This window comes from Siphateles boraxobius, unplaced genomic scaffold (genome assembly GCF_051911475.1).
Source record: "Siphateles boraxobius isolate OS27281-9 unplaced genomic scaffold, OSU_SipBor_1 22, whole genome shotgun sequence".
Taxonomy (NCBI): Eukaryota; Metazoa; Chordata; class Actinopteri; order Cypriniformes; family Leuciscidae; genus Siphateles; species Siphateles boraxobius.
The window spans coordinates 35,388,370-35,404,320 of NW_027508833.1; the positions used below are offsets into that span (position 1 = coordinate 35,388,370).

General features: G+C 40.6%; 1 protein-coding gene across 1 annotated transcript in view; it reads left to right on the top strand.

Moving 5' to 3' along the window:
• Positions 1-461: 461 nt before the first annotated feature.
• The window catches only part of insyn2ab (inhibitory synaptic factor 2Ab), a 48,444-nt gene continuing 32,954 nt past the window's right edge, over positions 462-15,951 (top strand). The window contains exons 1-2 of the mRNA XM_077239937.1: positions 462-774; positions 14,377-15,469. Coding sequence (XP_077096052.1) covers positions 14,382-15,469 — 1,088 coding nt within the window. The 5' untranslated portion in view covers positions 462-774; positions 14,377-14,381. The remainder of the gene's footprint in view (positions 775-14,376; positions 15,470-15,951) is intronic.

The following is a 15,951-nucleotide window of genomic DNA, read 5'->3' on the forward strand; positions in this document are numbered from 1 at the left end:
CTTACATCTGATTTTTTTTCAACCACATTGTAGACTAATCTTCCAATCTCAATCTCTTTCTCATTTAAATCATGTCATCTTGTTACGAGGTGTAATCAGTGTGATAATACACGGGCCAGCCAATTAATATGCGTCAGTATTATTACCTCTCAGCTTTCGAAACCCCCTTAACGCACACATAGAGCTCTGATTACATAAGCTCTGTTAGTAAACTCAGATGAAAGATACGGCTGTTAGTATGTGAGATGACCAACTAAACTTAACTGAAACAGGACTCCCTCACCTCACATCTCTTCCGCTCTCCCTCCCATCCTTTCTCCTTTATCTTTCTCTCTCTTTTCTTATCAAAAACACGAAGTCTGCAGCAGCGGAACATCGTCTGCGTGCGCGCGCGCGCCAACTGACCTCTTGAGCGTGTGTGCTATGTGTGTGTGCAGTGCGTGCACACATGTGCTTCTCTCAGTGATGAGAAATCAAGAGGAACGCATCTCTTAAGCCTCCTTGAGGTGGGATTTCAATTTGACGCAAAACGTCGCGCGCATCTTCGCTCTCACATACTCTCCTTGCATGTTTGTTAGTGCGCGCGTGTGTGCGCGTGAGCGTGTCCGCTCGCTGCAGCTCCGGCGTTGGGCAAACCCTCTCACTGCTGCACTTCAGCCAATGTGGAACAACTCGTCCGCCTCGCATGGCTCCCTAAGAAGCGGATATGCCCCAGTGCCAAGGGAGACTGACGCCTTCACTGTCTTCCTCTCCTCCGCAAATGGTCCTCTTGGGGTGAGTGTGCCCTCCGTCCAGCTCCGTTTTCACATCAAGGGCTAGAGCAGGAAGGTTTGTTTGTGCATTGCAATGTACTTCGTTGAAATACGGCTGGCTGACGGTTACTTACTGTACTGGTGCTAAGTGACTGAGTTTGCTTGGTTTCAATTACACTTCATCTGTGTCTGTGCCACAAACTGGAGGATGATAATTAATTTCACTTTTTTTTATGTCCCTTGGAGACAATGGAGCTTGTGAGGTTTGAGATTTATATGATTTGTTTGAGCTATTTTATATAGTTGGTTCTGTCATGCAAAAGTCGGATGTTTAGTTCCAGTCTTTCTACAGCCTAAAATATGTATGTTATAAGCCACGTCATAATAATTCTGAATGCTGCAATAACAGTATTTGTAGGTGTAAAAGCAATTTGATGAATGTTTGATTGTCCTTCGCGGATGAGGTTTTTTGTCTCCCACGCCTCAGCAGGTTTAGTATATGGTTGCGATTGGTTGCTGTGATTCTTTTTCTCTTATGAATAAGGTGCATCTTCAGTAAAAGTTATTTATTTTAATGGTGCATACTTGTTTAAAACCTGTTTGTCACTATTATGGGTAGTTAAATAAGCATTTATTGGAAGCTATTTTTTAGACGTGACAAGTAGCCCAATCATTTAGAGAACTTTTATGTGAGGTATAAACCTGTCAGCAAAACATGAGAGGATGTGCCTTTGAATGATGGCATCCTTACCATATGATATTGTGCTACATTGTGTGTGTGTGTGTGCGCACGCGCGCTGTGTGTGTGTGAGAGAAAGAGATTTCCACTTGGACCACCCTGTATGATAGAATGACACTTGCTATCTTCACCATGATTCAGAATCTCATTTTCTTCAGATATGAACTTTTTGTCATTTATACACGTCAGAATGGAAAATTCTCCAGCGTATTGCTTTTTTTGAGTAAAATGTTTTCATCATTCCTTTATTATTTTTTTCTTGCAGGAAGATTAGTTGCTGTTTTTTTTATACAGATTTACCTTTTGAGACTTCATCCTTAGGTCTGAAACCAGACTGAATGAGGTATATTACATCCGTCCATCTCATTTTAGTACCATTTCCTCCACATTCTTCCCCAGCTCTGCACAAGTCTTAGGCCTCTATTTGAACAGAGGATGAATGCTTTTTGTCACGCTCCAAAGCATCTTTACTCTCTTTTTCTTATTTTTTGCTCCTTCTTCAGTTTTTGTTCACTTCTGTAAGTCATGACTGATGATGGCCCCTTTGTATATATATAAGCCTTTGAGTTAAAATTCTAAAAATGTGTGAACAAAGGAAAGATAGTTTAAAGGATAAATTACAGTATTTAAAACTTTTCTTTCAGCACACCTAATCTCATTAATGATTTTCATGGCAACATGTAGTGTATTAAACAATCATCTTTCTTTCAGCCCTTTCAGTCATGACGTTGTAGTCCACTGTAGAGGACATGCATGTGTGTCAAAATACAGTGGGCTTTAGTTTTTGTAAGATTTTGAAACATTTAAAACAATAAAAAGGTTAGGCTATTATGTAAAATTAGTTAAAAAATATTTCAGAATCTGCTCTATTTCTAGGTCACTAAACCACAAGAACATTTGAGACATTTACAGACACTGTACAGATGTTCTTGCTTCAACTCAAGATGCTCTTTAGATCATTCTTAGATCATGCTGAAGAACATGATCTTCAGGTTTTACACAGACTTGTGGAGTTCATGCAGCTTCAGTGCTGCTGTCAGTAAAGCAAAATGTCATTTTTTTTCTATCCCACCTAAATTATATTGTTAAAAATGTGTAAATTAGAAAAATGCTAAATGGAGGAATTTGTGAATTCAGAATTTGAACCGCAAAGTATAACATTTTGAATTCAAAATGTGAATGATAAAATTTCTTTACTCGGTGATTGTGATTCATGCACCAAAAGGGTTAATTTTTTTTCTTTCTGTCATAAACCAACCACTTATGGTTTAATGACACCCAAGTGTACATCACAAATCCAAAAGGGGATTCCTCCATTTTCAGTCACTTTAATACTTTAGCTTGTTAGTGGGATTAGTGCCACATTTCTCATTCACAGCCCCGCATACAGAGCTATGGTAATAGCAGACATTTGATCCCACTGTGCTCCTTACATGGCTTGCTGATAAGTCTGTAAATCCAGTGTTACAAACTAGTGCACTTTCTCTGTACCAGCCAGTGTCCAAAGGTTGTTTAGAGAAAATTGTGATTTTTGGACTGTTCCACCTTTCGACCTTCTCAGCTGAATGCAAAAATGAAAATCAGAAATTTCATAATTTGTTTGATAAAAAGTAAAACATATTTAAATGAACCAATTTTTAAAACAAAATCCAAGTTATAAATTCCATAACAATAACATAATTTCAATCATGACAGGAGAGAATTATTTAACCAGTATTTATTGGAATGGTGCAATGAATGTATATATGATTGAATTTGTCTTATGAGATCTGCTGCTGCTGTTGCTGAGCATGTACAGTACAATACTTTTTTCAGCTTCAGCTAAAGGACATGCTGCTGCAAGAATATTAACCCCCCCATAGCAAATCTCTACAGGTGGTGCTGGGGAGGAGGGGGGGTAAACAGAAGTTTTTGAAATCGTGCAGCAGGGCGATCGCAGGCTATGGTACAAATATATAGGGTTAGGTGGATTAGGAAGTACATCTGGTTGGCTAATGCCACGGCATTAGATGAACGAATCAGCGCTCGGTTAGAGTTTCAGGACTGAACTATGTATATAGATGCTTTTTTGCAGCATAATGAGAAGACAAGCAAATACTCCCGCTGGATTTTTACACAAAATTGTTGCATTGACTGCATTTGTCAATCTAAAAAGTTATTTTATATATATATATATAAATATAAAATGTACTGTATATCATAATTGTTCATTCTAATTGGGATATTTATTTACTTTTTCTGAAGGTTAAACATCTCTTTTTCACTGACTTCAGTTTTTAAGAGTGTCAGGCCTAATTTTTACCCTGTTTTTTGGAAAGTGCCATATATGTTAGACAGCAGTGTGAGGACTTTTGGCCTCCCAGCGAGCAACCTTCCAGTGACTCATAACTTTTCACTGTACCGCAGTGTTAGTGCTTTCGGGTTTCAGACTGTGCAGCCATGTGGTGACAACGGAAGGCAACGGCAGCTCAGGAAAATCATTAGATTGTTTTTCACGTTAAGGTTTGGTGCTACAAGCAGGGCTCAAAGCCCTTTGCAGAATAAAAGACAGAGATTACAGCGCTCCCAATATTAATGACTGTTGCACCACATGCAGTTTGGGATTATGATAAAGGGAGGAGGGGGAGAGGATAAAAAGGAAAACATTGGACTGGCTGAGGATATTGTATTATCTGTGTGCTTTTGGAACAAGCGATACATTTATAAATAGCAAAAACACCAAGGTTTTCCAAAGGAGACAAATACATAGCTGGAAGTTCATTTACAGGTTCTTTTTGACTGAAGTTAATAACCCATGTTCATGTTTTTTTAAGGCTGAATTGTAAAGGTAAGATCTCACAAAAAGCTTTAATTTTTAACGTGAACCCCAATTTTAATCAATGGTCATGCGTCACAAAACATACGTCACATTTTGACGTCTGTGACATTTCAAACAATATTTTATTACAAAGTGGTCAAGAATTTTTTCAAAGGGACCTAATGAAACATGTCAGTTTAGTGTGTTATCAAAAGAGCAACAGACAAGGACGGCTCAAGACCTCGGCGTGATGCAGAAGGACAGTCAGTCAGGTGCTGTTTTATCTATGGCAGACAGGGCCTGATTTATGCATAGGCATTCTAGGCACGTGCCTATGTTCGCACGTCTCCTCAATTACAATGAGGAGAAATAATATATATTTTAAAATTATTATAATTATTATTTCACTATAATGGAAAAGATGGTTTTAGTCTAGCATTTGTCGTCAAGTCATAGTCAATACTGTGTTAAAAAGCCTGTGCGTAGCCTTCCATAATTAATAACATGAGATTTTGGACATATTACATAAAAACTGAGCATCCATGTAGTGAGTTTACTTTCGCCCATGAGACACCAATAATGTAGTGATTAGTACTCATGTCACCACTGACGTGGTGATTTTTGGATCACATGTCACTTAAGGTGTGGTTATGAGTACATCAGATGACCACTTTCGCTCTCTCTTAGTTTGGGGCAGCAGTCAAGGACTTTTACCTTGGCAGTATGGGAATATTCCCAACATGAGTCCGTTCAATCATTCAGAATTAATGTAAAGTGGAGGGAGTTGGTCAGCTGAATATATCTGAAAGATTGGTGAGATATTTTTAACTTGTAGAGACTTCTGCATTATCAACACAAGTAAGACACTGTCAGGTTGTGTGCAGGTAGCTGAAGACGAGGATGCAGGAACTTCAAAGTAGTTGATTTATTTACAAAATTAACTTCAGGAACATACAAGAACAAAATAAACTCCAGGACTTCAGGGTAAACACAACCATACATTGTCGACGACCAACAAACACTGACGGAAAACACAAGGCTTAAAAAAACTGGGACTAATGGGATAATTACAGAACACAGGTGAAGAAACTGAACACAAACGAGGAGCGGGAAAAACTAACAGGACTAAACCAAAATCACAAAGACAGGGGGAAACAAGATCACAGAACATAACTAAACACATAGAAAATGTGAGAGAACCTCCCCCTCCCCGAAGGCGCGTCCTCGCGCCGTATAACATTCAAAGGGGTGGGAGGGTGGGCTTGCCCTGGAGGCTGACGAGGGCATGGTGGTGCAGGGACGGGAAGCCTCCAGGGCGGAGCTGGTAGCTCGGGGAACAGGGGTGGAACAGGCTGTGGACGTGACCGCGGCGGAGCAGGCTGTGGGCGTGGCCAGGGCGGAGCATGCTGTGGGCGTGGCCATGGCGGAGCAGGCTGTGGGCGTGGCCAGGGCGGAGCTGTCGGACCCTCGGGCGTCCAGGGCGGAGCTGTCGGATCCTCGGGCGTCCAGGGCGGAGCTGTCGGACCCTCGGGCGTCCAGGGCGGAGCTGTCGGACCCTCGGGCGTCCAGGGTGGAGCTGTCGGACCCTCGGCCGGCCATGGTGGTGAGGACCCTTCGGTGGCCATGGCAGTGAGGACCCTTCGGTGGGCGCCCCCCCAAAATTTTAATGGGGAAATTGACAGGAAAAGGGGAATCCGGCAGCAAAGAGGGTCTTGGGCTGGGCAGGACCAGCGGTGAAGAGGGTTTTGGTCTAAGCAGGACCAGCGGCAAAGGAAACTCTGGGCTGGACATTGGCGATTGGCTCCGGTTCTGGCAAACAGGCGACGGGCTCAGGCTCTTGCTCGAAGACTGGCTCTGGCTCTTGCTCGAAGACTGGCTCTGGCTCTTGCTCGAAGACTGGCTCTGGCTCTTGCTCGAAGACTGGCTCTGGCTCAGTCTCTGGCGGGCAGGCGATTGGCTCCGGTTCTGGCAAACAGGCGACGGGCTCAGGCTCTTGCTCGAAGCCTGGCTCTGGCTCTTGCTCGAAGACTTGCTCTGGCTCTTGCTCGAAGACTGGCTCTGGCTCTTGCTCGAAGACTGGCTCTGGCTCTTGCTCGAAGACTGACTCTGGCTCTTGCTCAAAGACTGGCTCTTGCTCGAAGACTGGCTCTGGCTTTTGCTCCAAAACTGGCTCTGGCTCTTGCTCGACAGGGCGGATGAGATGAGGATTCGGGCTGGACGCAGAGATGTTGACGCTGAAAAAGTCTAGAACCATATCCTCCCCTGTGACCTCCACGGATCCCCCGGAAAATCGCTTTGCAGGTTCCCACAAAGGCCTGTTTATCGAACTCCATGTTCGACTGGAGGCTTACACTGGAGGTTTTCTTCTTTTTTTTTGCAGTGGGTTGGTCGTTGACAGACACAAAACGTGACAGACACAAGTGTAATCAAATCAATTTTTTTTAACAAAATATAAACAAAGAATAACTAACACAATAATAAATGAATACCATGAATGATAAAGGAATAAAGTGAATATGACGCATAAAATACAAGTGATTAACTGTTGTTTCTCTAAAACATATAAGGTGAAGAACCTTAATATGCATCAAATAAATAAACAAAAGTTTATTTGTTATTAGCTAGCATCAGCTATATTACCTCTAATAAAAATCAGAAAAATATTTACTGATAATATACAACAATGCCAAGGTCACTGGAAAGAGATTTGCTAAAGTGATATTTACGTGGTCGAGTGAGCAGTCCGATGGCGTTGACTTCTTCCACTAGTTGTGCTGCGTGACAATGCAGTGGGGAAAGGAGCCGGAATCCATTTCAACAGCTCTGTGGGATGCTGATCTCCTGGAGCACCAAAGGGTCCTAAAATCTGGAACACGGACATGAGGCCCTGAGGTAGGTTCAAAAGGTCCATAAAAATTTGGAACATGCAGACGAAGGATCCTTGAATTGAAGGTTTGCTCCCCTGAGCTTAAACCTTGTTGCAAATGTCTGTTTGTCTTTTGCCTGTCTGGGCCAGACACTCATAATTTGGTCAGTCCTCTTTTGTGTCTCTGACATGGAGACTTGGAACATACTGCATCTGTTATTGTCTCGCTGGACGAAGACTCTGAACGTAGTGTTTGTTAATGTCTCTTTCCTTACAGACTGGAGGCTCAGAACCTGGTCGTATCTGTTGCTATCTCACAAGCTGTAGACCTAGATTATGGATTCTGTTGTCTCTCTGGACGAACCGGTGTATCTGTTATGTCTCGCCTGATGGGAGACTCAGAACTTGGATGATCTGTTTCTGTCTTACCTTCGCAAATCCGAGACTCAGAACAAGTAGTGTCTGTTGAAAGTGTGCATTTATCCCTTTCCGATGAGGAGGAGATTGCAATTTGGCACTTCTCTGTTCCAGTGCTGTGATTGCCTGCTGACATCAGAGGGGCACACACAGTGCGGCCCATCCTTCTTTCCCCGGTGGAACTCATTTGCATAAAGCATACAGTTAGAAGACTTTAAAGTTTTAAAGTTTTACCAATGTATTTCTCACTTTCCAAACCACCACCAGAATTCTTTTGGCAATATTCTAAAAAAAATAGAGTCCAAACAAGATGAGAAAATAAATAACTGCCATGAATTCATTCATTTGTTCTTTAACAGCCGAATTTGTGTAAGATATATTGCACTACAAATAGCTGTCACTGAGAATACTTATTTCTCTGAGTAAGTATGACATGGATGTTTATAGTTTACATCAGTTTTAAGGTTTCCAAACATAGTTGTGAATGGATTTGGATGGATCATTGTGGTCTCTATTTTTTCAATCACTGCTGCTGCATCCGGAGGTCCTGAGGAATTTTGATGGCAGTCACAGGCCACAATCTTAGGAATTACTCTCTAGATGGGTGAAAGGGGGAAAAAATGCATGTGGGCCAATGAGAAGTCTTGTCCTTCCTGGGCTTGGTACCAGTGGCCTTCTTCTTGCCCTCTAAGAGGTGGCTGGCTGTTGTCATATCATCTTTATCTGATGGTGTTTGACAGTTATTTTGTGTTAGTCCACCAAGACCCAATCAAAATGTGGCAAAATTTTTTCCACTGTTACAAACAGAGAGGAGCCCTGCCATAAAACTGGGCCCTGGAATGTTCTGTTCACCACAATAGCTACAATAAACTTTATAACCTGTAAGTTGATGAAAAAGTAATGAGATACAACATCTACAGGATACCAGCATCGTAATGCGGACAAAACACGTATTTCTGATATTCACTGTTCAAAAACCTTATTTGAGCTTAATTTTGGTAAATAGTTAATAATATAATAACACATGCAAGTGTCTGATCATATAAAGCTGCAATATCATCACAAATATCTCTCTCCCTCTCTCTCTCTCTCTCTCTCTCTCTCTCTCTCTCTCTCTCTCTCTCTCTCTCTCTCTCTCTCTCTCTCTCTCTCTCTCTCTCTCTCTCTCAGACTTCTTGGTGGGTTGAAAGCTTGCTGGTAGTTGGTTGATTGCTTCACTCACAGGCGCTAACATAGAAATAAAAAAGGAAGACAGAAAATCAAGTCGTCAAATCAGCTCAGTTCAATCTGATGGTTTGAACCAGGCGTGATAATACCATGGCTAAAATATTCCTGCATTCTCCACCATAATACGTTCAAATTCATATTTAGCAGTCTGACAGAGAACACAACCATTGTATAATATAAATTATATTTTAATATTTTATTTTAATATTATATGCCTACAAAGTCTTTATGATTTTATTATATATATATAAGCAATCGCTCCATGCTGTCTCTAAGCATTAGAGAGCATTTTCCTGCTAAATGTTACAATGCTTTATTCACACATCATGCTTCATTTGCTTTATAAAAAAACAAAAAATATTTGTGTAGGTTTTACGCAACAGCTGAGTAGAATAGCACTGATGCACACACAACAATAAAACCAGCAAGTACGGTTATATCACTGCGATGTAAAAGGAATACTAATTATATCTCTGGGGTAAAAAAGGCATATCACCTCACAAATCCACAGCAAATCTGATTATCCACCCAAAATCATGAGATAAGGACAGATTTTTGATATGAATTCCCTGGTGGAACTGACCCCTAAATCTGAGGTCTCCTTTAATGCAGAATATAGAGGTTGTGTACATCAGGCTGTGCTCCAAGTTGATAGGATTTTAAAAAACTGAAGCAGGCATAAATGAGATCTGAAACATAAAGAAACATCTGAGAATATGATGACATTAAATAGGGATGTAAGATGATGTTTTGAACAAGCCATTGTTTGGGACATTGGCTCTCAGGCCAAAGGAAGAGCATTGGAAGCTTTACATATCTACAGTACCTACTATAACCATTCATGGACAGTGTGGGTTAATTTAATAAATAAATATGTTGAAAACCTAGAAAAAAACTGCATATAGTTATAGAGTTAAGTCTGTTTCTTTTTTACAGTCGTTTTCAATAGGAGCAGCGGGCCTGTTTGAACTGACATGCTGCTAAAGTGCATGAGGAGAGTTAAGAGGATTACTTTTGCAATTTTAGATTCAATGCATTACTCATAATCCTGGGGTTGACGTTGGCCAAATTGTCAGGGTCGAAGGGGGACCTCTGCGTGTGTGCCTGAAAGTGCCTGAGAGTGAGAGAGATGCAGTTTAAAGGGATAGTTAACCAAAAAAATTATGGAGTTAAGTTGTTTTCCAATTACAGTTAATGGCAACTGAGGTTTTTAACCATAAAGGTGATATATACAGTATGACTTGTGCACTATAAATCAAGGTTTCTGAAGTCAATACAATAGCTTTGCGTGGCTGTCAGACTAATTTTTTAGTTGTTTTTTTACTGATGATCTCTAGCTTAAGTTGAGAATCAGATTAGTCTGACTTGTGAATTAATCATTCAGACAGCTTTTGTGAAACAAAAAGTAATTCTTTCCCAAAAATGGACATCATTACTTTTCTCATGAACACGCCACGAAGAGCAAAAGCGGTTGTCCGTATTTTCAGTGAATAACCACCCGGTTTATTCATGTTCATATGGATTATTCTTATGATAATTTTATGGTGCTGTTGGGTCCTATTTGAAGCATCATTTATTGTAATTGGTTGGAAAAACAAAACCATGGTGTGTAAATGATGGGAGAATATTTATTTTTAAACTATCCCCTTAAGAGTCTCTCTATGTGTATAATGTCAAGGTATTTTTGCCGCATACTCTTTGAGATGAGAATTATTCACTGCAAATTTGATGATGACAGTAATGATGACAGTAATTGCTGCCATCAAGAAACACGATTACAACACTAAAGCATTGCTGTGGCCTCTGGTATCGACCATTAATACCTTCCACAAGAGTAAACAGAATCAGTTGCACAAGTGTCCATGATTAGTTTTAATAACTGCCTCTATGTGGCTTTGAATGCCTTCCCAGGACACTTCAAAATCATTTCCCTGAACACCACAGTGAGTACTTACAAATGACCCAAAGATTGTTTTCAGTCCTAATCATTTTCATGATTCAGTTGGCACTTACGAGACAAGCAGGTGAGCCACTACCATGTGGATTTAATTAAATTACAGAATCAATGAATCAATCAGCAATCGCCATCTGTTTAAGGACAGATGGTGCTATAAATCAGAGATGGGAGTGCAGATGCTATGAGAGATCTCAAGATTTTGGCATGTGCAAGACAATACAATTCTGACAAGTAATTGTATGTATTAAAAGCATTTATCTGGAAAACCACAAACTACATAGTGTTGCAAACCCTTTTTTGGCCTTGTACCAAATGGCACCTGCATAACTCCTCTGGGTCTGTCACATGGCCTGCTGGGTAATAGTCCACAAACGCCATGAAGTCCACACCTCATTGGGCTCTGCAAAAGTGCACATCGAGGGGCAGTGACCACTCTTCTGAGGCCTAAAATGACATATGGCTTCATTGACATGCATACAACACTGATACCAAACCAGAAATATTTGCTGTTTGAATCCACTATATAATAGTAAAAGTTCTTGTATTGGAATTCTGGATTTCTTGTCTTCATCTACCTTCACCACACCCGTGACAATATCATTAAGCATTACAGTTCATATTTTAAAATGTACATTATTATGTAACAGTGATATATTTTATTAATAGTTTGAATTAGCTTTTCATTTTATATTTTTAGTTGTAATATTAGATATAATTTTAGTTGAATTTTTAGTCATTTTGTCATACTTACATTTTTTATTTTATATATATATATATATATATGAAGTTCCTAAATGTAAGTTAGGGAGGAGTGAGCCAATCTAATCTTTCAATCAACAGCCAGAGTATATAAGCAGCCCCTTAACTCTCCCTAGAGGTAAGGGGCTGTTCTCAGCTGTTCCAGTATCCCTCCACCTCCCCAAACTCCAAAACTTAATCTTAGGTACCTTGCCCTTTAATTACCAGGTCCTACATTTAGCCACTGGGGGGTATATCAGAGCTTGAGTTGAAGCTGCTTCATTGAGCCCCTCTCCCTCTCTCATTAGGTTAAGCCAAATAAGTTTAACCTAATATCCTAAAGATTTTATGGGCAAACAAACTTGTTAATTCAGCTTTAGTTCTAGTTTGTATTTATTTACATGTAGTAATTTAGTAGCCAATGCAACATTTTTTGTTTTTTGTTTAGTTTAAGTTTTCTGTCATCTGATTTTAATTAACATTTTTTTGGGGATAGTAACAGTTTTAGATGTAGTTAATAATAACGACTCTGTTACATTACAATAAGCTTTTATAGACTTTTAAACTGAAAACAATCAATTCTATAACTAAGTAGCTTCCTCGCAGACTGAGGTATACGCTTAACCCTGTTTGACAATCAATGCCATAATATACTGGATATTCTGCAGCCTGCCCGGAAGTACCCACAATATTAGCTCCAAAAATTGACAGGACACCAGGCTCGTTATTTTGAGATGCTGATTAAATCGTTAGCGGGGGCAGTTCAATGACTCACAGAGGATGAGTGTTATCACTGTCGAGTCAGATAAGCTTACGGAGTGAAAATCAGACACCTAAAGAAACTGCTGCTGCCTGACGGATGACAAGGTGTCCATTTGCATTCTTCCCTGTTACTGAGCCTGCCAGACATTCCAATGACTAATAGTATATGATGGACAACAGCTGAGTGAAATGAATATGATACAGAATGAAGTAGTCTTGGCACTATCTACATGCTGAAACATTTATTGGACTTCGTATAGCCCAGCCGTGGCATGTTACAAATTGTGTGAATGTGGAATTTATGCGTACAACATTATTAGAACTTGGTGATCTGAGATTAGGACTCTTAAACAGAGTTATGGTGTTGAGCTGTAATTTGAACCATAATTAGTGATGCTTTGCTATTAGTATTGCTCATATGCGTTCTTAGGGATTTGAACAAACCCTTAAAAATAAACAAAGAACATGAATGATATTTCAAATTGTACAGTTTATTGAGGAACAACAATGTGTGCTATTACTTTTCTGAGCAAGACTGTTAATCCAGTTAATTTTCATTGTGTTCATTTTCCCCTGTGCATTTCAGTTTATTCTGTCTGTTTTAAACTTATTTGTTAATTCATATATATATATATATATATATATATATATATATATATATATATATATATATAGGTGTGTGTGTGTGTGTGTGTGTTTGTGTGTGTGTGTGTGTGTGTGTGTGTGTGTGTGTGTGTGTGTGTGTGTGTGTGTGTGTGTGTGTGTGTGTGTGTGTGTGTGTGTGTGAATATTCTCAAAATGATTTGCATATTCAATATATTCTGTTATTATTTCAATGGAAACTTACCGTTGTCAGTTACTGTGAGTAAAAATACGTTTATAAGTATAAATAAGTATAAATAAATACCAATACAACAAATAGAACATTTTGACATTTATGTTGTTTTAAATTATATATTTTTTGTGCACAGTTTAGATTCACATAATGTTCTCGCTCTTAAGATATAAATGAGTGTAAAAGTCAACATCATCTAAAGCACTGAAGTCTGTCATGGAAAACATGAGCTTATTGATGTGATCCATTTGGTTTGCCATTTTAGTCCAACTGTAACTCCTGGTTGTAGACTTCAGTATTTATTTATTGTATACGCAGGGTTATGTTTCTACTTTTTCCTTTTAAAGATTAATGGTGCCGACTTCAAATATTTAGTAGTAAGCGAGCAGTAACCCAGTGGCTATTATGCTAAGTTAAGGAACTTACACAAAAGTAGTGTTACCGCCCCCTCTATATAACTTAGAGGAGTGCATATTTTTGATTTGGGCTAGCAAGCAACTACTAGCATCCACCCATAACACCTTAGAAACCACCTAGCAATTCCCCAGAACCACCCAGTACACCATAGCAATGCATCAAAACCACTTAGAACACGTTTGCAGCTGTATAGGATAGCCCTGCCAACCACTCACTCAAGCACTGTCAGTGAGTTTTGCACAGCCATAGTTAAAATTGAAAGCAAACTGGCAAATTATTCACAGTCCACCAACTGGTAAAGGAGAATTTTTTAGCCAACACACCATCCATTAGCTTTTTTCAGTACATGAGCAGCTTATTCTCATCCAAATTGCTAAAAAGTAACAACAAGTGAAAACTCCTGTGCATCACTCTTTTTCCTGCACTTCCACACACATCTTTGATTGCTGATGTGTTTACACCATTTTGTTCCTCTTAATTCAGGTGTCATGTTTTCTTGCATGTCTGTATTTGCCATCACGTGTTTAGTTAGATTTTATATATGATGATTCAAAGGCACTGTTCATCTTGCTGGCAGTGGTTTACCCCCATCTCCCATGTACTGGTAGCCTCATTAGAGAGATGAAGCCTTACTGTAATGAGAGAGCCGGAATGCAGGTCGCTCTGTGTCAGCTGTGACTTCTACCGCTAAACAAAACACAGACGCACACACAAAAAAAAATAGCTTTGACTGCCAGGATGTTGTGTGCTGAAGAAAAGACAAAACTAAGCCATCTGTGCTTGAGCTGCAATCACTGCCATTTCATTAACTGTAAACTCTCTTGCCATCCCTCACCCCCCCCCCCCCCCCCCCTCTCTCTCTCTCGCAGGAGTTATGGTCAGTAAGGAGGCAGGCTGCTGCACTTTGTCAAGCTCAGAGTCTGACTCGGAGTCCGGCGGGCCTTCACTGGAACAGAGCGGAGCAGACTCGGTACGCAAGCGAAACAAAGCCCTGCAGGTGCGCTTTAAAGACATCTGTGAGGCGCAGAATGAGGCCGCCCATCGAGGTGCCAGGAACCGCTCTGTTTCCTGCAAGGTCATCCACCGGAGGTACATGACCATGCCGGCACGCCGTTCCATCCCAAATGTCACCAAGAGCACAGGTGTGCAAACCTCACCCGACTTGAAAAAGCGCTACCAGACTTTCCCCTTCGAGCGCAAGAAGGGAAACGTCATCAAACACACCGCTCTGGTGGAGAACTACCCGGATCAAAACAACGGCTTTCTCAGTGACGTGAAGGGCGGGGAGCGTGCGGAAAGGTGCGATGGACGGGTGCAGCAGACCCGAGTGTTGCTCCACACTACGCCGCAGTGCAGCGACGCAAAGGACTTATGCGCCGGGCCAGACTGCTCGGACGGAAAACTCTGCCCTGATCCATTAGATACGGTTTCTGATCAGTCGGACTCAAGGAGAGACGCCAACGTACCGGGGAGTGGGGCCAAGCACAAAGGATTATCAAGTGAGAGCGAGGCAGGGGCAGGCCAGCAGCCCAATTGTGCCTCCTCAACCATGCCGACTCAACCTCTGCAGGTCAGGGGTGGCTGTTCAAAGATTTCCGGCCCTATTGCATGGACGTCTTTGACACAAGTGGAATGCCTGGAGAGTCCCTCAGGGAGCTGCAAACGCAAAAAAGACACAGCACAGCTGAACGGATTGCAGGGGCAGTCTCAGGCTTTGCCTCATTCGGTGAGCTGTGCTTCCCAGGCCCACATACATGCCCACTGTCACAGTAGCCAAAAGTCGGGCACCGCAGAGACCAGGCAGGGCACAAGGGGGCAGATGATTGCCCTCCCCGGGGACGATGGGAATGTGAAAGCCAGGCTTCAAGCCATGGAGGCTCTGATCAGCTCCAGTCAAGAAACCATCAAAGTGCTGCTGGGGGTCATTCAGGAACTGGAAAGAGGAGAAGCACAGCGAGAGGGGTGAGTCACAGTGTTTATGTAACACATTTACTATTCATCAACTGTATTTGCGCAGTTTTTGTGTTTTAGGTTTGTTTTCTCAATGTGAAAAAAGGCAGCATCACATGTACGTGTTTACAATATACATCTGTGACACTGTTTCAAAAGTGTAACCGTAACTAGGAATGCATCAATTTGAAAAGTTTAGCCAATAAACTTTAAAAAAATATTTTAAAATATTATGTTTTACATGGTACAATATAGCAATAAAGATATTTTTTTTTTTTAGCAAAGGTCATTTAAATGTAAAAATAAGGAAAATAAATGTACAATATCCACTGATATACAGCATATCCAATATCAATAAATTAAAAAAAAATCAAAAAAATTGGAGAGTAACCAATAATGGTACTGAAATACTGTATTGTGCATCCCTAATTTAAAAAAAAATTACAACTCAAGTGAAAACCTTTGTTGCAATGGAATTTAATTATCGACAGATC